The sequence below is a fragment of the Trachypithecus francoisi genome, unplaced genomic scaffold (assembly GCF_009764315.1).
Source record: "Trachypithecus francoisi isolate TF-2019V2 unplaced genomic scaffold, Tfra_2.0 Lachesis_group0, whole genome shotgun sequence".
Lineage (NCBI taxonomy): Eukaryota > Metazoa > Chordata > Mammalia > Primates > Cercopithecidae > Trachypithecus > Trachypithecus francoisi.
Genome location: NW_022681453.1, coordinates 62154353 through 62178322, shown reverse-complemented (window position 1 = coordinate 62178322; position 23970 = coordinate 62154353). Strand labels below are relative to the sequence as shown.

General features: G+C 59.2%; 1 protein-coding gene across 1 annotated transcript in view; it reads left to right on the top strand.

Annotated features, from left to right (window-relative positions):
• The window catches only part of PLXNA1 (plexin A1), a 55107-nt gene extending 32480 nt beyond the window's left edge, over window positions 1-22627 (top strand). Inside the window, exons 16-32 of the mRNA XM_033210915.1 lie at window positions 528-695; window positions 954-1047; window positions 1429-1668; window positions 1753-1896; window positions 2295-2529; window positions 4209-4351; window positions 6103-6359; window positions 6770-6836; window positions 13176-13322; window positions 13419-13578; window positions 14247-14350; window positions 14694-14790; window positions 15130-15320; window positions 15502-15671; window positions 17675-17887; window positions 17975-18125; window positions 19206-22627. Coding sequence (XP_033066806.1) covers window positions 528-695; window positions 954-1047; window positions 1429-1668; window positions 1753-1896; window positions 2295-2529; window positions 4209-4351; window positions 6103-6359; window positions 6770-6836; window positions 13176-13322; window positions 13419-13578; window positions 14247-14350; window positions 14694-14790; window positions 15130-15320; window positions 15502-15671; window positions 17675-17887; window positions 17975-18125; window positions 19206-19301 — 2677 coding nt within the window. The 3' untranslated portion in view covers window positions 19302-22627. The remainder of the gene's footprint in view (window positions 1-527; window positions 696-953; window positions 1048-1428; window positions 1669-1752; window positions 1897-2294; window positions 2530-4208; window positions 4352-6102; window positions 6360-6769; window positions 6837-13175; window positions 13323-13418; window positions 13579-14246; window positions 14351-14693; window positions 14791-15129; window positions 15321-15501; window positions 15672-17674; window positions 17888-17974; window positions 18126-19205) is intronic.
• Window positions 22628-23970: the final 1343 nt, after the last annotated feature.

Sequence of the window (23970 nt, the reverse complement as noted above, 5' to 3'; positions counted from 1 at the left end):
TATTAGGAATGGGCACTCGGCTCCCAGCACTTGGAGCACGGGCTGAGTGAGGGTGGCCCTGGAACAGACAGGGAAGGTCAGGCCAGGGCTTAGTCTCGCCAGCCCTCCCTAGGGACAGAGGGAGGGCAGCGTGAGCCTACCTTCCAGCCTGGCATGCGTGGGGTGGGCCTGCTGCTCACTGCCTCTGGGGAGGCAGAGGCCTGCTGGGTGTGGAGCCCTGGCCAGGGTCACCTGGAGTGGGTGTGGGTGACAGGGAGGCTGTGATGAAAGCAGACCTGGAGAGGCGGCAAACCAGGTCCCAAATGCCAGGCTGGGCAACAGTGGGGGCCTGAAGGGGCTGGGAGCCAGGGCGAGGGTAGGACAGACATACACAGTCCCGGGAGGGAAAGTAGCAGTGATAGTATGCAGCCACCCAAGGCAGTACCTGTGACAGATGGCGCCCTGCCCACTGTTCCTCAATGCATCTGCGTTCCACCTGCCTGAGTTCCGCCTGTGTGCTCCTCACTGTCCCACCCGGGCACCTCCAGGAGGAACTCCCGTGAGATCCGGTGCCTGACACCCCCCGGGCAGAGCCCTGGCAGTGTTCCCATCATTATCAACATCAACCGCGCCCAGCTCACCAACCCCGAGGTGAAGTACAACTACACCGAGGACCCCACCATCCTGAGGATCGACCCCGAGTGGAGCATCAACAGGTGGGGCCCAGCAACACCCATTCCCTGTCCCCAGCTGTTGAGTGCAGCGCCGAGCCGGGAGCTCTTCCACCAGGCACTTGGTGGTGGCCCTCCTGCATGCTGGGTACTGTCCTGCTGGGAAGCACCCCTTGCCAAGAGCTTTCATCTGTTTCCTGTCTTTGGGGAAGGCAGGCTTTGCCTGGCTGAGCTGTGGCCCGTGTTTCCAGCTCACTGGGCCCCAGCATCAGCTGGTGACCCCCCACCCCTGTTCTGTTCCAGTGGTGGGACCCTCCTAACGGTCACGGGCACCAACCTGGCCACTGTCCGTGAGCCCCGAATCCGGGCCAAGTACGGAGGCATTGAGAGGGAGAACGTGAGTCCCTGCCCTCAGTTGCCCACCTCGGTCTAGGCCTTCACCTGGGATGGGGCTCCTGCTATAAATGCTCGTGTCCCTGCCCCTACCCCTGCCTCTTCCCAGCTTATGCCAACCTTGACTGTGCCTGGAGACCCCTGGGGAGGCACCTGTCCTGCTTGGCAGGTGGAAGGTCTGGTTCTGGGCTGTTGGCTGTGCACACCTCTCCTTCAGGCCACATGTCCCTGGTCCATGTGGGGTGGGTGGCCCAGGACCTCCCCTGCTGGTGCCTGGCATCATCTATGCAGGGAGCAGGCAGCCCCCAGGCCAGGGACTCTGTCACTGAGAGTTGCCGGGCCACTCGGGGAGGTCACGCCCAGCATCCCTACCCTGTGTCTCCAGGGCTGCCTGGTGTACAATGACACCACCATGGTATGCCGCGCCCCGTCTGTGGCCAACCCTGTGCGCAGCCCACCGGAGCTGGGGGAGCGACCGGATGAGCTGGGCTTCGTCATGGACAACGTGCGCTCCCTGCTTGTGCTCAACTCCACCTCCTTCCTCTACTACCCTGACCCCGTACTGGAGCCACTCAGTCCCACTGGCCTGCTGGAGCTAAAACCCAGCTCCCCACTCATCCTCAAGGTGGGTCACTGTTGCCCGTAGGCTGGGCCGTGCCAGGGAGGAGGCCCCTTGTCCTGGGCTCTGGCTCACCCCCACCTCCTACAGGGCCGGAACCTCTTGCCACCTGCGCCCGGCAACTCCCGACTCAACTACACAGTGCTCATCGGCTCCACACCCTGCACCCTTACAGTGTCGGAGACGCAACTGCTGTGCGAGGCACCCAACCTCACAGGGCAGCACAAGGTCACGGTGCGTCTGTCCACCGGGGGTGCGGAGCTGGGAGAGCCATGCCCCACCTGTGGACCCTGCCCCACTAGCACAGCCCCAGCTCTGACCTTGCCCCAGATTCACCCCTAGCTCAGAGGGTGCTCAGCTCCAGTGCAGGCCCTGCCTTAGCCCTCAGCCTGCTGCCTCCTTGAGCCCCCCAGACTGCCTACCCACCCTGAGCCCTTGCCATGCCAGTGCTGCCCTGACTGAACAGGCGCCTGCCGTGGGTCCCGGTGTCACCCTGCTGACCACTCTGTGCCCCTGTCGGTGGGACCTTGCCCACAGGCAGGTGTGTGTGTGTGTGTCTTGCCCATCGGGAGGGGCTCCCAAGCTTTGTGGAAAGCATGGGTGGCTCCTGAGTGGCCTCCACCCACCGGCAGGTGCGGGCTGGCGGCTTCGAGTTCTCGCCAGGGACACTGCAGGTGTACTCAGACAGCCTGCTGACGCTGCCTGCCATTGTGGGCATCGGTGGGGGTGGGGGTCTACTACTGCTGGTCATCGTGGCCGTGCTCATCGCCTACAAGCGCAAGTCACGAGATGCCGACCGCACACTAAAGCGGCTGCAGCTCCAGATGGACAACCTGGAGTCCCGCGTGGCCCTCGAATGCAAGGAAGGTTTGTTGGGGCTGGGGCTCACTGGGGCAGCTGCCACCTCCAAACCAGGCCCTGGCTCATCCCCACACCTACCTCCCACCACCCCCACCCTGCTTCGGCTCAGTTTACAATGTTCCTGATAGCCTTGCTGTGCCAGGCCTGGTCCCAGGGCAGTGGGCGGGTGCCTGACCAGGGCCTGGCCCTGCAGCAGGTACCACATCCTCGGGGTGCTGCTTGTGACACAGAACTCAGAGCCAGACTGTTTGCGTTTGTATCCCAGCTGGGCTATAAGGCTGAGGGTGGCTATTTACCTTTCTGTGCCTCAGTCTTGTCATCTGTAGAGTGAGCACAGTGACAGTGCCTACTTCCCCAGGCACTGGGAGTGGTGGTGGGTTGGCTGGTGCCAGTGGAGCAGCAGAGAAGGGTGCTTCCGCCATGCAGCAATGGGGAGCCCTTGTGCTTTGGCAGTCCCTGGGCACATAGAGATCTTGGCCTGAGCTGACCTTTGTCCTTGATATGTCTATAGGGGGCGTCAGGCCACACCATCCTCCTGATCCATGGCAGGTGTGAGTGGCAGAAATCTGTTCCATGTTGGGCGAGACTTTGAGCATTTGCCGATAGTAACTCACACATGTTCAGGGCTCTAGGGGGCAGATACTAGGAGTGCTGCTGCTGCAGTGGAGGACCTTAGCCATGTGGTCCAGCATGGGATTGTCATGAACTCCACTGGGACTCCACTGGGATGGGGTGTTTTGTTTGCACAGGACTCAGCCAGTCTTAAAATGCAAAGTTCTGCATCCTGGGAGCCCTCTCAGTCCCAGACAAACCTACATGGCCCTGTGGTGGGCTGAGGGTGGCCCTACCTCTTAGACAGCCCTGGTGGGACCAGAGGCAGGTGTGTGTTGGGGCCAGGTGGGAGGCAGGTGGCCTGGGCCTCCCTTGTGCTCCCACCTGCTGAGGCTGGCTGTCTGGTGAGGCTGGCATGTGTGGATGCGGTGGCTGGCGGCTGCTCCAGGCCAGCCAGGTGCAGATAACTAGATGCCTGGCAGCGGTGCCCAGGAGACGAAGGCTCCAGCTCTTAATTAAACCTGTCAGATGTCCCCCAGAGCCTGTCTGGCACTCCTCTGGCTTCTGATCAGATAGCCTGATCCTCGGGCTGCTGCAGGGCTGACACCTCACAGCTCTGGAATGTTCTGTCAGGGGCTTCACTGCCCTGCCTGCCTTTGTTCCTGACAGAGGCAGAGCTGGCCCTGAGCAGAGTGGGCCACATTGAGGGCGCACCAGGCCTGAGATGTGCATGCAGTGGTGTGGGGGCTTGGCGACAGCCTGCAGCCCTGGGACCTTGCCCCTGGCCGCACCCCACCACCTCCCAGTGGTTAGAAGGAGCCCGAACTCCAAAGCTGCTCTACGCTTAACTGCCAGTGTCTGAGATGCAGGAGGCCCCGCCCAGCCTGCCCCTGGTGCCGATGCTTTCTCTGCTCTTGTCTTGCTTGATCCTGTGGGAAGCTCACAGAGGAGAGTTACTATCGCTGTGCTAGGGCTGTGGTAGCTGGGGGATGGAGAGGCACAGTAGTTTCCTTGACATCATAAAACCAGTAAGTGTCAGAGCCAGGATTTGATGTAGGCCCCAAGAGTGGGAGGGTTGGGGCATGGAGCAGGCCACCAGGGCATGCTGTCCCTGACGCCACATCTGGCCACAGCCTTTGCAGAGCTGCAAACAGACATCCATGAGCTGACCAACGACCTGGACGGTGCCGGCATCCCCTTCCTCGACTACCGAACATACGCCATGCGGGTGCTCTTTCCCGGGATCGAGGACCACCCTGTGCTCAAGGAGATGGAGGTAGGACCACTGGCTCTGGGGTCACAGGAACTCAGAGGCAGCTGCTATCTTCTGCCTTTGGGGCTCCTTGGGTGCTGATGGATGGTATGGGGCAGCCTGTGCGACCTGGGGGAGGGTCCAGGCCTGCAGGGCTCTGGGCTCAGCCGAGTTGGGAGCAGGTGCTAGGAGGCAGAACCAAGAGCAGGCCAGCACAGTGGGGCCCTCAGCCCTGGGGCTGGGGCAGGGGAATGGCCAGTGTGGCTCTGCTCCATGAAGTACCTCCAGAGGGCAGGGGGAGGCTCTGGCCCCAGGGCCTGCATGGGATGCCAGGCCTCATCTCAGCAAACCACTTGTCAGCCTGGGCTTCTGGCACCTCTCCGGTGGCTGCCCCTTGGGCCCTGCCTCTGTTGGGGGTCCCACCTGCGGCTCCAGTGGCCTGGTCTGCTGGGTGGTTCTGGATGCGAAGCCTCGCTGGGCAGGGGCCGTGTGCTGGGAGGTGCGGGTGGCTGATGAAGTCTGCTATGGCAGTTTGGGATGGGAGCGTGTGACTGGCATAGCACCAGGGCCTCAGAGAGTAGGGCTTTGCCCCGTAGACCTTGGCAGCAGCCTGGCGTGGGAAAAGAGGGCTGGCTCCCACGTCCCCAAAGGGCCCCCAGTGGCAGGCAGGCTAGGAGGCAGTCCTCGGCGAGCCACAGCCAGGGACTCAGCAGGTCAGCTCGGTCATACTCTCCAGCTGAGGGCACCCCCCCACCATGTGGCTTGGATGTTGTGCCTTGGATGTCCCCTGTGGTGGCTCTGTTGGTGGGTAGTCCCTTTTGAGCTGATACTGAGCAGGACCTTCCCACCTTGGGCCCTGGGGCTGCATGTGGCTGAGTGCTGCCATCCTGTTCCTGGGCTTGCTGCCACGTGGGGCTCCACAGCTTCCCCAGGTTGTATCTCTCTCTCAGTGCCTCCATTTGCTGTGTCTGTCAGACTGTCTCTTTCAGCCGTGACTGTGTGTGTTCTACCTGGGCCATTACCTGTCTGCCTGATACCTGTTGGCCTTGGCTGGGAGCCTGGTATCACTGGTGGCTCTGGGCTTTGCCTAATAGGGAACATCTTGCCCTGATAAACCTTAGTATGAACAAGAGAAAGAGAGTAGAGACCCTGGAACCAGCTATGCCTCTAGTCCACTCCTTTTTCCTACCTGCAGTGTGGCCCTAATCAAACCTCTTCCTGTCTCCAACCTTGTGTCCTCATCCATGAGATGCAGAGGCTGATTGTGCATTGGTTTTCATTGTCAAGGCGGAGGGAGGTGGTAGACTTGCACTCCTGGTTCCCAGTGTATGGGGGCATTGAGTTGGACTCCCTTTGAGCTGTTGCTGGCCAGCTGCGGGGGTTGCTGTTCAAAGGGCCCAGCCATGGAGTGGGTGGCGTGAGGAGCCCCTCTCATTCTGCACCCAGCCGCACTGCTAACACCTTTGTCATGTTGGCTTGTGGTGGGCTTCTCAGGCTGCCGCAGGGACTCTGTGGCCAGGGCTGCCCTGATGGCAACAGACAGTGGTGGCAGCACCCAGGTCATGTCCATTTTGCTAAGGACAGGTGAAGCTTGGGAATGACCCGCTGAGCTGAGGAGTCAGGGCAACTTGTCACTTGCCTTCCAGGCCTGTCCTCTGATGGGGCCCTGCTATACCAGCCAGGCCTGGACAGCCCCTCACCGGTCAGCTTGGGGGCGGGGGCTGGGCCTGGGGCTGGGTACTCCTTTGTGCTCAGAGCTCCGTGTGCTCCCTCAGGTGCAGGCCAATGTGGAGAAGTCACTGACACTGTTTGGGCAGCTCCTGACCAAGAAGCACTTCCTGCTGACCTTCATCCGCACACTGGAGGCGCAGCGCAGCTTCTCCATGCGCGACCGCGGGAACGTGGCCTCGCTCATCATGACGGCCCTGCAGGGCGAGATGGAATATGCCACGGGCGTGCTCAAGCAGCTGCTTTCTGACCTCATCGAGAAGAACCTGGAGAGCAAGAACCACCCCAAGCTGCTACTGCGCCGGTGAGCCTGGGGGGCACTGGGATTGGGGGAGGCAGGGCCATGCCTCCAGCTTTGGACAGGCCGGCCTAGCAGGCCCAGAGACACTGCTGTGGCTGTTCCCACTGGGCAGGGGTGGGGGGACTCACCTGGCCTCTGAGGCTCAGCTGCCACCTCCCTAGGTACTGATAGTGAGGACCCAGGCTTGAGTCTCCATACTCACAGGCCTGGGCTCTGGGTGAAGGGCTGGGGTCTCCATGGCAGCCCCGGAAGCCCCTGCTGCCCACTCATGTGGGTGCCTTTCGACACCTGACCTTCGGTGCTTCAGGAAGCGGGGCAGGGTGGGGTGGGATTGGTGGGCGAGGCCTGCAGGGGCCCTGTGCCTGCTGGACAGCTGGAATGACACCACTCTGCCCATATTCTGTGCCCCCCAGGACTGAGTCAGTGGCAGAGAAGATGCTAACCAACTGGTTCACCTTCCTCTTGTATAAGTTCCTCAAGGTAAGCAGAGGTGGGAGGAAGCAGGTGTCAGAGGCAGTTGAACAGCGGGAGGGGAAAATGGAGAGAGGTGGGGATCCGTGGGAGGTGCTGGAGAATGACAGCACGTGGGGTCTTGGTCGAGTTCTGGCTCAGGCCTAGGCCCCTGGACATGCAGCTACTCCTGGCTTCTGGCTCCCGGCTCCCTTGTCCCTCCTTCTGAGGCTGTCAGGCCCTTGCGCAGCCCACCAAGGTAGGTGTGGGAGTTCAGATACAGGCTCTCAGTGCCCACAGCTGGCCTGGGCTCAGGAGGGTGGGGGCACCCTGGGCAGGGGCCTCTGAGAGTCCAGCACCCGGCGTGGGGCCAGCCTGGGGGTGCCTGAAGGCTCTAGTCCACCACCTGTCATGGGGACAGGTGGCCGCACTGGGCTTCCCCTGTGCTGTCCATTCAAGCCCCTCCAACCCCCCAGCAGAGGGATGCTGCCATTTTCAGAACAGGAATAGGGTGTAGGCCAGACACTGCAGGCCAGGGCCCAGGCTGGATGGGGATCTAGGTGGGCTTTAACTGGGCTGTAAGCAGTTGAATTGCTGTCTGCACTTCCAGTGTTGGGACTTATACAGACTCGGGTATCTGGCTTCTCTTGGAAAGTCTGAAGGCCTGGTTAGCCCACTCCTGAGAGGTGGAAGGAGCCCAGTGTGTGCATGGTGAAGTGCATGCTCCTCGCCTGGCTTCAGTGGTCCCTGTCGCTGCTCTGTGGGTGAGGGTGACTGACAGTGTAGCCCAGTGATCGAGGGTGGGAGCTGGCGCTGACTGCCTGGGTTCGATTCTCCTGGTTTCCTTACGGAATCCAGGGATGGCATATCTGTCTGCCCTGGCCCGTGGGGCTTTCAGGCCTCCTGCAGCCAGATACTGAACTCAGGCGATCAGCGCACAGATCCTTGCACAGAGCGGAGTCCTGGCTGGGCATCCTCGCTGTGGAGAGAGACACTGGACAGGAAATACAGCAGACAGGCCATGGGGCAGAGCCGAGCAGGGAGGGTGGGATTCGAGCAGAGGTCTGAAGACCAGGCCGGTAGAGGGAAAAGAGTCCCAGGCAGAAGAGGTTACTGAGGAGAAGGCGCCAGGTGGGATGGGCAGGGGCGTGGCTTGTCTGTCCTAGGTCGTCTCTGGAGGTGGGACATTTATGTGTATATAGCAGTCCCTGGCACATAGCAAGTGCCTAGTAGATTATAACATCCTTAGGCAGAACTGGAAGCAGGTAACACAAAGTCGTGCATGTCCTGTAGAAAGTACAGTTCTATGAAGACTGCATAGATGTGTGCATGCTGGGTAAGCTGGGCTCTGTGAGCCTAAAGCAGCAGGTGCCCCGGGTGAGGTGAAGAGGGCCCTGCTCACCTGGGTCCCCGTCTGATCCCGATTCTCCACACCCACAGAGACAGGGCTCAGGGCAGCAAATGTCTGTAAGTACTGACGTTGGGTGTGGATTATCTTTCATGCCAGGATACAGGGGGCAGCCTCAGCCAGTGCAGAGTGCGGCCCCACAGGGTGCTCTAAGCAGAGAGGGTGGCAGTGGGGCGCTGTGGAGGGGTTGTCCTCAGGCCGGATCGGGAGTTCCATGGAGAGCTGGGGACATTTGGGACAGGTGCTGAGGGATGTGTGGGCAGGGGAGGGAGGGAGAGGGAGGCCAGTCTTGGCCAAGGGAGCCATAGGAAGGGGACACAGGGAGGAGGGAGGCAGGGGTGACCATTTGGGTGAGAGTGGTACAGGTACAGTGGGTGCAGGCTGTGTGTTGGGGGTTTCACAGCCCATGCCCATGACCCCAGCCCACCTCGTTATTAGTGGGGTCCCAGTGCAGGGGACAGGCAGGGGCCAGGAGCTGTTAGATCTCCTTAGGTCATCACTGCCCTCCTCCAGTTCTAGGAGGACCCCTATATATGCAAGAGAGGGCATGTACTGGGTGCAAGGACATGGCCCGAGGCGGAGAGGTGCAGACAGCCATGCTGGAGCTGGGCACCCCCTGGCTGGGACTGAGATGGGCCCAGGGCTGTTTCCATCCACATAACCGGCCAGTGACTTTTTTTTTTTTGCCACCATATCTGGGGTTTTTTTGTTTTTGTCTTTTTTAAGATAGATGTTATTGTTTAGAGCAGTTTCAGATTCACAGTAAAATTGAGCAGAAGGTGCAGAGGTTTCCCATGCACCTGCTGCTCCCACACATGCACAGTCTCCCCACTGTCAGCAACCCTAGGAGAGGGGTGCATTTGGTCCAGTCAATGGACCTGCCAGGACACATCTTCACCACCCAGTGCCCCTCATTTCCACGCGGGCTCACTCGTGGTGCTCTGCATTCTGTGAGTTTGGATGAATGCACAATGCCATGTATCCACCGTTACAGCATCACACAGAATAGTGTCGCTGCCCTAAAAATCCCCCAAGCTCACCTGTCATCTCTCCCTACCCCTGAGCCCCTGGCACCCATTGATCTCGTTGTCTCCATAAGTTGTGCCTTTTCCAGATGTCACGTAGTGGAATCGTGTACTATTACTGTAGCCTTTTCCAACTGGCTCCCCTCACTTTGCAATCTACTTTGAAGGCTCCTTTATGTATTTTCATAGCTTGATAGCTTATTTCTTTTTAGTGTGCCACAAACTTAAAAAAATTTGTTATGGCGAAATACACATGACATAAAATGTACCATCTTAACCATTGTTAAGTGCACAGTTGAGTGGTATTGGATGCATTTACAGCAGTATTGGCCATGGCCACCTGCTCCATGAGTCTTCATCTTGTAAAACTGAAACTCCGTCCCCACTGAACACCCACTCCTTGTTCTTTCCTTCCCAGCCCCTGGAACCATTCTACTCTCTGTCTCTGTGAATCTGACAGCTCTAGGGACCTCATATGAGTGGAATCATGCATTGTTTGTCCTTTTATGGCTGGCTTAATTTCATCAGCTTAATGGGGAAGTAATCCAGGTGTCCATCTTCAGGTGAATGAATAAGCAAAATGTGGTCTGTGCATACAATGAGATAGTAGTCTGCCTTAAAAAGGAAGGAAATTCTGACATGCCGCAACATGGATGAACTTTGAGAACACAAACTCTTTTTAAACAACCCAGATACTTTTCATTCCTTGCTGTCTTTAGAAACGAAAACTTTAACTACAAAAGTAACCCATGACATTTTAGCACATGTAAACAACCTGGAAGGGAGGATGGAGGGGTGAGCTCCCCACCCCTCTGCGGTTCTGGTGGTAATGACCACCAGAGTTTTGGTGCCTGTCCTCCCAGGCTGGGGTCTGAACTGAAGCAAATATGAATAAACTATGCTTTTTAATATTAAGATGAAGGTTAGTATCGGACCTTTTTTCTCATTAGAGAGTTTTAAATTTTTTCAGTACCACAATTTTCACTGTGCCTCACTCCCCCTCTATCCTCACCTTGGCCATAGTGTTAGGCCCACCTTTGTGGGTGAGCACACAAATGCTTGCCTTGTGTTTTTATCAACTGCATAATGTTCCATGGTGTGGCCATTTCATCATTTGTTTAACTGTGGCACCGCTGATGGCCAGGGCTGCACAACTTGGATTTGGATGCAGTTGTCTCTGCTTGCCTGGTCCTGTTTAAGTGCCTTTCCAGAAGAGTGAGTGCGGGTGATCAGGCACACTCATTTTTCATTGTAATATATGCTGCTGCATTATCCTACCAAAAAACGTTGCAAATGTACCAGTTCATCATCTGAGAATCTTACCCAGGCCTGGGATAGCACTTGTCTTATTGATCTTTTTCACCTCTGCCCATTTGAAAAGTACACACTGGTAGGTTGTTGCCTTAGTTGGCATTTCTTTAACAAACCTTGGACATCTTTTTACATGTTTGATTGGCTGCTTTTATTTTTTCTTTGAAGCCAAGTTTGTAAATGTCCGTTTTTACCCTTTGCTTGTTTTGCTAGGGTCATTTCTTTTAGATTATAGGAATTTTTATTTTTTGTTTTTGAGACGGAGTTTCACTCTTGTTGCCCAGGCTGAGTACAATGGCGCAATCTTGGCTCACTGCAGCCTCCACCTCTCTGGTTCAAGCGATTCTCCTGCCTCAGCTTCTGGAGTAGCTGGGATTACAGGCATGTGCCACCGTGCCTGGTTAATTTTATATTTGTAGTAGAGACCGGGGTTCTCCATGTTGGTCAGGCTAGTCTCAAACTCCTGACCTCAGGTGATCCGCCCACTTCAGCCTCCCAAAGTGCTGGGATTACAGGTGTGAGCCACCGCACCCAGGAACTTTTTAACATACACACTTCCCATCTTTTCAAGCTCATGTGTTCTACTGAGAAATGATTTTTATTGATATGGTGTGGGGTAGGGGTCTGGTTTGATCCTCCCACCTCCCCATGCTCACCGTGGAGAAGTGCTTGTGGTAATGTCATTTCTGGAACTGCCTGTATTATCCTTCTATTAGAAAAGTGGCACTTTTTGTTGGGCAGTTTTTGCACATTCCTGACTGGTGCTGGGAGGAGTCTGAGGTCTTCCTTTTCCCCCATCACTGCACAAGAGATTGAGGCTACAACAAGAAAAGGACTGGGCCTTCCTCTTCCCTGGCCTCTGAGCTCTTGGAACCTGCTTTGCAGCCTCCAGGCTGGCCTGGCTGAAGAAGTGGGTGGAGTAGGGCAGGGCCTGCTGCCTGGGTTGAGTGTGAATGCCCGGCTCAGCCTGAGCCTTCTCTGGGGACACCTGGCTTGTATGGGGCAGGAGCTTTGGGGTCAGCTGGATCTGGGTTCAGATCTTGGCTTCTCCAGTTTCTTGCTGTGTGACCTTGGGCCAATAGCTGCACTCCCCTGACCTTCAGAGACGAGCTGCGGTCCTTTCACTCTCTGAGGCCAGGCCTGGGAACCCTTGGGCAGGTGTCTCACTTTGGGAAACCCTCAAAGGCTCTCGTCTTCCTGTCACATTAATGGCTCTCCATCCAGATCTGCACCCCTTTTCCTCCTCCTTCGTGGCTAACTTAATGAAACCAAGTTTGTAAATGAAACATAAAGACAGGCATGTTGTTGGAAGGTCTGGGATGGTCTTAACAGCTGTCTCTCTAATTACCGCAGATGCTAACGAGGTGCCTGAAGCCTCTGGTTACAGGAGCAGAGCTGCTGTTTGTTTGCCAGGGCCGGATAGGAAGCAAGGCTGCCAAGCCCGCCCCTCCACTGAGGTGCACACACACCTGAAGGCCCTTGGGCAGGCAGGGCCTGCAGCAGACCCTGTGCCTAGTCTCTGGGCGGGCCTTGCCTGTGTGGCCGACTCAGCCAGCCCAGATGTGAATGTTTCTCAGGGACAGCTCTCCATTCACTCAGTTCGTCTAGCAAGTGTCTGTGATGTCCCATGCACAGGCTCAGCCAGTGCTGGCAGTAGGGTATGGTGAGCAGGCCAGGCAGCTCCCACTCCAGAGGGGTTGGCAGGGGTGCATAGGTTCCTTCAGAGAACAACAGATAAGGGGGGAGACCAGTGGGGCGGTGGTGGGGGGTACGTGTGCTGGGAGCTCCCTGGGAGCCTTTCTGGAAAGGGCACATTAGGTTGTGTCCAGAAGGGCCCATGAAGACGCCAGGGGAAATTTCTGGTTGTAGAGGCAGCAGTTGCAAAGGCCCTGAGGTGGGACAGGAGGCAGTTCTCATGCTACAGTGTGGGGAGCCAGAGGGTGAGGGGTCAGAGTGGTCAGGTGCCCGCTGAGGGCCCAGGACGGTGCTGCTGGCCCTGTGCTGTGCGCTTGGGTGCTGGTGAACCTCCCTGGGTGAGCAAGCCTCCCCAGGTGGGTATGTCAGCATCCATGACACACCATAGGTGTGTCCCAGAGTAATATGGGGGGCCCAGCTGGGTGGTCCTTCGGAGGCCAGCAGATCACAGTCACACTTGACGTTGCGTAGTATGGGGTCTGCTTGTGCCACGGGCGACGGGCCATGGGGAGGTTTGTCCTCAGCACCTCCAGCTGGGGAGCAGGCCCCTGGGAGGCTGGGGCTGGGCGAGGATCCTGCTGAGACCCGGGGAGACTTCTGGGTGAAACAGACAGGCCTCGGCCCTCCTTGATGCAGGCCCTGTGTGCCACGCCATTTTCCTTGATATGCTACGGCGTCTCCTGGCTCGTGTGTAATTTAGGGGTTTTCATGGGATATTTGTAGGGTGGGGTGGGTATGTTTTGTTTCCTGATTTTCTTGCAGTCTCTGCTGGGCTTTGGGACTAAAGCTATACTTGCCTCCTAAAGAGCTGGGAAGTGCTGCTCATTTCTCCTTGCCGGGAACACTGTGGCTGTTACTGGACGGGTGGAGGGGCAGGCGAGGGGTAGACTCAGGGGTCCTGGCTGCAGCCTCATGCCACCACCCCCACAGGAGTGTGCTGGGGAGCCGCTGTTCATGCTATACTGCGCCATCAAGCAGCAGATGGAGAAGGGCCCCATCGACGCCATCACGGGTGAGGCACGCTACTCCCTGAGTGAGGACAAGCTCATCCGGCAGCAGATTGACTACAAGACGCTGGTGAGTGTGACCACCCTCTGTCCTGGGTGCCCTGGTGCCCCCCACCCCCCAATTGTGGAGCTGACACTGCTGCCCTGCTCCATACCCCGCCCGCAGACCCTGAACTGTGTGAACCCTGAGAACGAGAATGCACCTGAGGTGCCGGTGAAGGGGCTGGACTGTGACACAGTCACCCAGGCCAAGGAGAAGCTGCTGGACGCTGCCTACAAGGGCGTACCCTACTCCCAGCGGCCCAAGGCCGCGGACATGGACCTGGGTGAGTGGGCGGGGCCGTGGCTGCCCGGGGTGTGTGCTGGAGCAGAGGGGCAGGGCCATGGCCCAATACTGAGCTTGGCAGGGAAGTCCAGGCCAGTCCTCCGCACCAGGCTGGCGCTGGTCTGGAGGGCAGTGGAATGGCGAGTGGGCTGTCCAGTCCCAGGTTGGGTGTAGAGGGTGGCTGCCCTGCCCTGGGCAGAGACTCTGGGAGGTGGTGGGTTCCATTGTACTCTGGGAGGCAGTGGGCTCTTGGAGCCCTGAGGGGGATACTCAGGCTCATGAGAGGGGCAGGTGGAACAACTGAGGGCCAAAGGGGATGGGGCAGGTTTGGGGTGGGGCCCAGAGTCCTGCAGCAGATGTGACTGGAGAGGTCGAGGCCCCGCAGAAGCCTCGGTGCCAGGCTGAGGAGTTGGGGCCCTGAGGCTTGGGGAAGGCAGGGCAGACCCCCTTAGGCTGGGGTTGCTATGGCAGATTGGGAGGGCTGTGGCAGCTTGCGGGGGGCTATGGCAGGTTAGGGGTGCTGCAGCAGGTGTGGAGATGTGTCCCTGGTCTGTGCTGGTGCTGAGCTGCAGGTGGGCCCTGTCCCACTTGTGTGATGGATCACTGCTGTGATGGAGGAGGGAAAGAGGGCCCCAGCCGCCCCACCCTCCAACTCCCTCCTCTCCACAGAGTGGCGCCAGGGCCGCATGGCACGCATCATCCTGCAGGATGAGGATGTCACCACCAAGATTGACAACGATTGGAAGAGGCTGAACACACTGGCTCACTACCAGGTGGCTCCTGGCCCTCCGACCCTAGCACAGGCCTCCCTCCCCTTGGGGCTTCCACAGCGCAGCTGCCAATGTTTGCAGCATGTGGGCTGGACAGCAGCTGGATCTGTCAGGGAGAGGAGGGGAGGTGGTCATGTATATGTGTGGACCATCCCAGGACCCAAGCTGGGCTTGTGGGATTGCCTGGCAGTCCTGGGCTGTCCTGATGTAGAGACCCAGACTGAGTGAGGCGGCTGCCTCCAGGCACAGCACTAGGGTGTCACTTGGGTTCCCAGCCAGGGAGCAGGAGTCTGGTGGTGCAGGGGCACCCTGGTGGGTCACAGGGTCCCCGGCCCTCTGCCCACAGGTGACAGACGGGTCCTCGGTGGCACTGGTGCCCAAGCAGACGTCCGCCTACAACATCTCCAACTCCTCCACCTTCACCAAGTCCCTCAGCAGATACGGTGAGGGGCCAGGCAGCGGGCGAGAGGGCAGCGCATGGGTCCCTGGCCTGGGCAGGACGTCCCCCGGGCTCCCACGCTGCAGCAGCCGGACGGGAGGACCCAGGGGCCGGTGTCAAGCCTGTCACTTGCATTCTTGACCCTACCCTCCAACTCTGGAGGCTGCGCCTCCCCCCGACTGTGTGTCCATACACAATTATGCCACCTTTGTGGTGTCATTGGCTGCCCCAAAGTCCCACATGGGTGGGGGTGCCATCCCCAGCTTTCAGATGGGGAAACTGAGCCTCGGGCGGGGGGCGCGGGGTGCCAGCCAACGCGGGCGCTGACAGCCTGGTGCTGCAGAGAGCATGCTGCGCACGGCCAGCAGCCCCGACAGCCTGCGCTCGCGCACGCCCATGATCACGCCCGACCTGGAGAGCGGCACCAAGCTGTGGCACCTGGTGAAGAACCACGACCACCTGGACCAGCGCGAGGGCGACCGTGGCAGCAAGATGGTCTCGGAGATCTACCTGACGCGGCTACTGGCCACCAAGGTGGGCCTGGCTGGCAGATGGGGGCAGGGGACGCTGGGCCAACCGAGCTCGGAGAAAGCGCCAAGCCCGGAGCAAGGCCCTCACCCCCACGCTGCTCCCATGGCCACTTGCCTAGTCACCCAGGAGGTGTAGGCAGCCAGGCAGAGCCCTGGAGCTCAGTGTCCCTGCCTGCCCCCCGCAGGGCACGCTGCAGAAGTTTGTGGACGACCTGTTTGAGACTATCTTCAGCACAGCGCATCGGGGCTCGGCCCTGCCGCTTGCCATCAAGTACATGTTCGACTTCCTGGACGAGCAGGCTGACAAGCACCAGATCCACGATGCCGATGTGCGCCACACCTGGAAGAGCAACTGGTAACGCAGGGCGGGGTCACGGAGCAGCATCCCCCAGGGCCAGGCCAGATGTGTTCCCAGGGCCCAAGGGCCTGTTCTGATCAGGAGCCCGCAACTGGGGCTCCTTGGTCTGGGGACACAACCCAGCAGGGTCATGGCAGGCCAGCCCTGTGCTAACTGGCCTTCCCTATCTGCCTGTGCCCCTTGACCCATGGCTTACCCTCTGCTCCAGCTGCTGAGCCCCTCCCACTGCTGCAGGAACTGTGTGCAGGTGTGAGTGGCCCTGGGTGTGCACAGCTGTGCAGACATGAGTGTTGGCTGCAGCATGAGAAACAGGGCACACTGGACCAGCCCTGAGCCACCTGGTTGCAGTGATGAGGGCAACAGGGATTGCAGGTACTCCTGGTACTCTTTAGTGCGAAGAATTTACAGCCTCACCACTGCAGTGCAGGGCCGGGCCAGAGCCTGCTTACTGAGGCGCAGAGACCCAGCCACTTGCCACGATCTCACGGAGCAGGTGGAGTACAGAGCAGAGCCTGCCCAGACTGCACTGTGCACAGCTACACCAATGTGAGCTGGGGCTCTGTGAGGCTGGGTTTCGTTATGAAGAGGCACCTAACCTCTGAGTGGCCTCTCCCCAGAGTGTCTGCCTCCCTGGCCAGCTAGTCCCTTGCTTTTCTCTGGCCTGGCCTACTTCTGGGACAGTGACCTGCTTCTTCCCTGGTCATGGGCTGCCCAACTTGGCAATGTTGGCTTTCTCTCTGCCACACAGGCAGGCCAGCCCTTGGCCTCACTCCTTACTCAGGACCCCCAAGCTCTGGTCTGTAGCCCCCTCCCCCAGTTGGCACAGTCTAGCCACACGCTAGCTCCTGGAGCAGGTCCCTGCTGTGTGTGTGTGTGTGTGTGTGTGTGTGTGTGTGGCCCCCACCCCAGCAGACAGCCCCACCCTTGCCTGCTGCAGGGGAGCGCCTCTCTGTGCACCAGCCCCCACAAACTGCATGGCCCAGGGGTTCTGGGGTAGGACTACTCCCCCTACTCCCCCATACTTGGGGTCAGGTGGATGCCCTCGCCTATATGGCTGGACCCTGCTTCTCCAGGAAGTGCCCCTCCTCACCCTGCATCCTGCTGGGGTCTCCCACCAGGGAGACCTCCACTGTCTTAGCTCCCCTCTCTCCTGGACTGTCCCTGCCACCTCTGCAGGCTCCCAGGCCAGCAGCCCCCCCTGACTTGGTCTTGTCCAGCCCGTGTGTTGCTTCCCAAACCTGGGATGCAGCCACCCCAACCTGTCCCAGCTCCACCCACTGCTCGCGGAGTCTTGGGTTGAGATGAAGTGTCACGAAGCCCCTGTCCTGGGCCATGCTGATTGGGCACAGCAGGAGAGGGGGGCCTCCAGGGACACAGTGTCTCCGGATCAGCATGCTCTGGGAGAATGCTCTGTCATAGTGGAACATTCTAGACCCATGCTGTCCAGGGTGGTGGCTCCTGAGCGTTTGAAATGGCACTGGTGTGGCTGAGGGTCTGGGCTCTTAACTTCATTTAAGTTAAGCAGCCATGCGTGGCCAGTGCTGCCAGGCAGCCCAGCTGATGGCAGTCCCTGAGGTGGTGTTTGGGGCACAGAGGGCTGGTCTCTGTAGGAATGGGTGCCCTGGGGCAGAGCTGAGCTGCAGGTCTCAGTGCAGGAGCCAGGAGTGCAAGCCAGCATGCAGGCCTAGGAGGGCGGTGGCTGTGGGGAGTGGGCTCCTGAAGGCCTGGTCACGTCTTGCCCTTGTGCAACCGAGTGCATTTGAGCACGCCTGTCTCGTGATGCTCTGCGTGAGATGCAGGTGGTGGGGGCAGCACATCTCTGGTTGGGCGGCAGGGGACGGCCCTCACTTACCCATGGGCCCTGTACCTCTGTGGGCCTCGTTTCCCCATCTGCATGGAAAGCCATGCCCACTTTGGATTCGGAGCCAGGAGGGCCACAAGGTCGCTGCTCAGGAGGGAGCGGAGGCCTGTCTGAGCGGCGCCTGGACTCTCGCCTGCAGCCTGCCCCTGCGCTTCTGGGTGAATGTGATCAAGAACCCACAGTTTGTGTTCGACATTCACAAGAACAGCATCACGGACGCCTGCTTGTCGGTGGTGGCCCAGACCTTCATGGACTCCTGCTCTACCTCTGAGCACAAGCTGGGCAAGGACTCGCCCTCCAACAAGCTGCTCTACGCCAAGGACATCCCCAACTACAAGAGCTGGGTGGAGAGGTGGGCGGAGGGGGCAGGGGTTGGGGGCAGTGGCCTGGGGGGCAGCCTGGACTCTGCTTATGTGCCCACCTGGCCACTCACCTGCAGGTACTATGCGGACATCGCCAAGATGCCGGCCATCAGTGACCAGGACATGAGTGCGTATCTGGCTGAGCAGTCCCGCCTGCACCTGAGCCAGTTCAACAGCATGAGCGCCTTGCACGAGATCTACTCCTACATCACCAAGTACAAGGATGAGGTGAACACCATGGGAGCCCGCAGGCTGGGCTGGGAGGACTCGCTGGCCCCTGTCAGAGCCACCTGCTCTGCCCAACCCCGCCACTCCTCCCTGAATCTCTGGGCTGCCATGGGCCACCTTCACTCCTCTGCACCCGCTGGCCACCTGGTTCTTTGGTGCCAGGAGGGAGCCTGCCAGGCCGAGCGGAGAAGGCCGTGGTGGAGTCACTGTGTGCAGCCATGTGGGGTCAGGGGTGGGGAAGATGGGGTGGCATCTTCTTCCTGAGGGAGAGGGTGTGTGGGTGGTGAGCAGCTTCCCTGAGGGGCACATTTCAGGGTTTTCCAGGCTGGACCAGCGTCTCCAGGGCTGGGCATAGGGTCTTGGCAGAGCTTTCCTTTCAGTATCTTTTCTGCTGACTTGGAGTGAGGCCACGTACATGGAACTGGGCAAGGGGTCCAGGAGACATCCAGGAAGGACTGGCTCCTGGGCTGCACAGGACAAGAGCACGGGGCCAGAAGGCAGGACAGGCTCAGCCTGTGCCAAAGCTCTGAGGGCTGAGAAGGCCACGGAGTGAACCAGAGCCACCCTGGGGAGGCCGGGGCAGGTGCAGCAGAGGCAAGGAGCCTTCCCAGGGTGCCGCAGGAGGCAGGCAGGAGGCAGAGGGCTGTCCTCAGGCAGGTGCCCCAGGGGAGCAGAGGAGCAACCAGAGACCGCATGTATTAGGGTGGGGGTTGGGCACAAAAGCCTGGGTTCCTGGGGCTCACCAGGGAAATGGGAGCTGAGGCTCTCTGGGGAGCTCTGCTTTAAAGGGGCACAGAAACCCCAGGGTGTGAGGACTGGATGGAGACATGTCAGCAGCATAGCCAGGCAGCCAAAGAATCAGAGCCTGCTGTTTTAGGGGGTAAGAGTAGGATGATGACTGTGGCGGGGCTCATTCTCCGTATTGGGGTCCTGGAGGGTCCAGGCTCACAACCAAGGTCCCTTGGCCAGGGATAGATGGGGTTGAACTTCTGGCACCTGTTCTGGAGGCATCCGCCCTGGGCCTGCTGAGTGTGTGGAGGCTGGTGGCCCGGCATGCTGACAGCTCTCCTGGCCCTGCAGATCCTGGCAGCCCTGGAGAAGGACGAGCAGGCGCGGCGGCAGCGGCTGCGGAGCAAGCTGGAGCAGGTGGTGGACACGATGGCCCTGAGCAGCTGAGTCCCGGCTGTGATCGTCCAGCAGGACGCAGCGTGAGGGCGGCCGAGCAGGGACCGGGGCAGCCCTCGCCGCATGCGTGTGGAGTGTCCGGTGGTGCTCGGGCCGCCGCAGTGCAGCGACTGCCCGGCCCTCCCTCCCCTGCCTCGCCCGGCCGGGTCCCGGCTCTTCCTGTGTGGAGGTGATGGTACCTGCCACACCACAGCTGCGCACACAGCTGCTTGCTCAGGGGCCGGGACAGCACGGGGTGCTCAGGCCGGCCAAGGACCTTCATTGCCTGGCAAGAGCTGCCTGGTGGCCTTCATGGGAGAAGGGCTGACCTCTGAGGGGCTGAAGGGTGAGGCCAGGGCCCTCCAGGGGGAGGGGTAGCCAGCTTGGGCTGTCCCCTTGAGACCGGGACAAGAGGCTGGGGGTGTCAGCATTCCCGGCTTCCCAAGCTGCCCCCAGGTGGCAGAGTCTGAGGGTCTGCGGATCCGGTTGGCAGCTGGAGAAACAGGCAAAAAGCCCATAGCCGGGCAAGAGGAGCTTAAGTCAGTCTGGGCCCATTGCCACCGCCTCCCACATCCAGCACCCACGCCCGCTGCACCGCTGCCATCCTCAGATTCACCGCGTGCTCTGCGTGGCCGAGGCCGGAGCACCACATCCACCTCGCCCCAGAGAGTCCCTGCTCCCTCCTATGGAGGGGCTGTGGGCCAGGCTGCTCAGACTCCTGGGTGGCTTCCAGACGGACCGGGCAGCCCCTCTCCGTCCTCAGGGCTGTGCCTCTGGTAGCCACTGGGCCAGGGGCCCCGGGTCACAGAGAGCACGTTCCCATTATTTATTCCCCTCCACGTCCTACGCAGGCTGCCCTGGCAACTGCCTTCAAGGGTAGGCCGAGCTCTGTGCCGTGGAGCCCCTGAGGGCAGCCCCTGAGCACTCCTTTCTCTCCACTCTCTCTGTCCCTGCCCCGGCGGCTTCCAGTGTGGCATCTCAGCAGGGTCCTGGCCCCTCCAGAGCAGTGGGACATCTGGGGACTGTTTTTGTTTGTAGGGGAAAAAATTCTGCTGCACTCTGCTTGGGCCTTGAGGTCTGTGGGCCATCTATCTGGGCCATGAGTGATGGGCAGTAACCAGAGGGACTGGAGGCCAGCGGTGTCCACCCTTGCCCTCAGCAGGAGAGAATGCATTCTTAAAAGAAAGCTGTACATGTATATATATGCACATATATATATGTGGCTCTAGCCTCAGGCTCCAGCCCCAGTGGGGTACTGTACAGTTAACTGAAGAGGAATTTTAAAGACGATTTGAACAAAAAAATGAAGGCAGTGGGAAAGCAATGCCAAATGACTGTGGAGAAAGTGGCCGGAGCCTCCCTGGAGTGGAGCAGCCCTGAAGTCCCCTGACCTGCGGGCCGCTGTTTTGGTTTGATATGACAAGGAAAGGACTTCCTGCCGACCCTGAGAGCCTCCGGGGTGCCGTGGCACCACGGGGCGTGCATGATTGTGCTAGCGTTTAGTCTGAGTTGATCTTTTTAAAACTGCAAGTGTTGAATACTAGAGGTTGTTAGACCTTTTTTTATGTTTTTTAATTAGTCACTTGTAAAAGCAAACAAGCGGTCCATCCCCTTTTCAAGGTCACTTTTTTGATGGTACCGAAGATCCCATGGACTTTAAGGGACAGCTAACTGTGGCCAGCCCCAGCCTCGTATCCTCAGCCAGGCCCAAGGAGAGCACTCAGCCCCACGGGGGGGTGCCAGTCTTGCAGTCGCCCCTCCTGAGCAGCGTGAGCCAGATGACGCCGCAAAGACCCACCCCTCTCCTGAATGAGGGTCGGTGTGGAGTGGGTGACTGCTGACTCGCAGCTCACTGGCCCCGTGGGCACCGTGCCAGGGCTGGGGCGTTCTGCTGCTGCCACACCCAGCTCAGGCCTGGGCCCGCCCCTGCCGCCAGCCCACTGAGGAGGTGGGCTTACTCCCTGGACAGACTTGGGGGCCAGAGCTGACTATGGGGGCCAGTCCATATATAGTGGGTGGGCTGTTTTTTTCAGTAGCCCCTAGCATTGTCTGGGATTCCCGTCCCTGAGTGCACCTCCACCTACCTTCTGATGCTTCCTGGCTGCGGAGGGGTGGGAACCTCAGTTTCCCCCAAAGTCTTCCCTGGATGCTGGCTTCAGGTTGGAGTCCCTGGTTCTTCCAGTTCCTCACAGGTTAGATAGGGACTCCTGCATCACCTTCAGAATCCAGTTCCAACCCCCACCCTCAGGCCTTGTGCCCTGCTCTGCCCTGCCAGGCTGCCCTTGTCCATGTGAGTAGCATGGGCGGGTGGTGGGGACGACAGTGGTGATGAAGGGGGTGCACCACAGGCCTCATATGGAGCAGTTCCCACAGGGGCGTGTGGCGGGGGCCTGGCCACCACAGAGCACATGGCTGTGTCTAGGCGCAAGCACTTTAGCAGTATCTGTTTACATGCGCAAGGATAAAGCCGACTACCCGTGCTGTCTACTGGGACAGCAGTCTCCGAGCTACTCCGTACCTCCCTCTGCCAGGTCGTGGAGTTGGGTCCCAGTTCCCACTTGTCACTGATTCCCACTGTGCTCCTAACTGCAGCACCCGGGAGCTCTGGCCTGGGGCTGGAGGCCCTGGTAGGAACTGCCGTTGGAGTCCGCTCTGTGCCCAGCTGCAGTGAGCGGCTCCCGTGGGCCCTGCGTCTGCAGGGAGCCAGGGCTGCGGCACATGTGCTGTGAAACCGACACCCACCTGGCGTGCTGCTGCCGCCACTTGCTTTCCACAGCATTTCCTACCTTATTCCGTGTCCTCCCTCTCCCCGCGCCTGGCTCAGGAGTGCTGGAACAGCTCACGCCTCGGCCTGGGAGCCTGGCCTCTTGATATACCTCGAGCTTCCCCTGTGCTCCCCAGCCCCAGGACCACCGGCCCCTTGGCCTGAAGAGCTGGGGGCCCCAAGACCTGCAGCGTGGAGTCCGGGGCAGAGCCCGGAGCGGCGTGCCGTCCCACCAGAGCCTTTGCCCTGGCTTTCTCCCTGTCTGGATTCAGTGGCTCACGTTGGTGCTACACAGCTAGAATAGATATATTTAGAGAGAGAGATATTTTTAAGACAAAGCCCACAATTAGCTGTCCTTTAACGCCGCAGAACCCCCTCCCAGAAGAAGAGCGATCCCTCGGACGGTCCGGGCTGGCACCCTCAGCCGGGGCTCTTTGCAGAAGCAGCACCAATGACTGTGGGCCCGGCCCTCAGATGTGTACATATACGGCTATTTCCTATTTTACTGTTCTTCAGATTTAGTACTTGTAAATAAACACACACATTAAGGAGAGATTAAACATTTTTGCTAAAAGCTCTTGGCTCCAGGTTTTCCTTGCTGGGAGGCAGGGGCGGTCGCAGGAGAACATGCACATCCCAAACGCGGAAGCGTCTCTCCTTGGGTGACTCAGCCACACCCAGGACAGATGGCCACACTGTGAGCTGAGTGCACTCAGTCCAGGTGACACATTGGAGCCCTTGGCGGAAGCTAAAACACCAGTGTCTGACTCCCACTGGAGCCTTGGAGCTTCAGGGGACTGAGAGGTGGTCACTTTTATATGCTCCCCAGGCGATTCTCCAGTGGCACCCCTAGCTCGGAGCAGTTGCTTCCGGCCCATGCCGCGAGGCAGGAATTTCTGGGTGCCTTGTTAACTAAAATCAGATTCTGACCTGGAGGGTCCCATGAGCAACAGCCTGGGGGATCCGAGGCTGCAGTCCTGGGCCCCCTGCCTTCAGTAGCCAAGGCTGGAATTGTGTTTCCCAGACTCGCAGCCAAGGAACCGGGTTTGAAAAATGTTGGTGTTTCCAACAGAGACAGGCTATGCTGCTTCATCTCATGAAAATGTGTACAGATACTGATGATGGAGGTGTGGACGCAGCTTCTGCCAGTGCATTGCTTTGATCAGTGGCCCCATCCCTGGGCTCATTTCATCCATGGACCAACAGGGGTGGCTGCTCCTGCCGCAGAGGGTGGGTGCGGGGTCAGGTGTGACATGACCCCAAGGGTCCTGGGCACCTGCTTTGTAGCTGTGTCTTCAGGCAGACCCCAGGCTTGACCATCTGAGCAATGCCTGTAAGTGAACTTGGACTTCCAGCAACCCTGTGAGGTTGGGGGCAGCTGCAGCTGAAGCTGAGGAATTGAAGCAAACAGAGGTTGCACAATGTGTCCCAGCCACATGGTGGTAAGCAGCAGCCTGCCCAAACGTAGGCCCTTGGGACCCCAGGCCCTCCCCACCACCCCCAAGCCCTCCAGCCTCTCCATGGACTCGTTGCTAGGGCTGACAGTGGCCCATAAGTCATCATCAATACCTCCCACTCCCAAACAGGCGCATCTTGACAGTGGTGCTGCAAGCACCAGCTCCGTGCCAGGCTCAGTAACTAGAGAGAAATCAGTGTAATCACCATAAAATTGCATCGGAAACAAATTTAGCAAATGTGGTCCCGTTTAGGGTGTGACGCAGCCTGTTCTCATGGTTCAGTCCCCTTCAGCTTTTTTTCCGGCACAATCAGCCCTGCCTCAATTACCCTCATTAGGCCTCCGAGGGCTCCGGCCCGTCAGCCTGGAAGCTGAGCTATCGCTGAGCCGCAATCAGCGCTCACTGTGCGAGTGATCGGGTGCAATTACACAGCAGCGGTGATGGTGCCTTCTGATTGCTG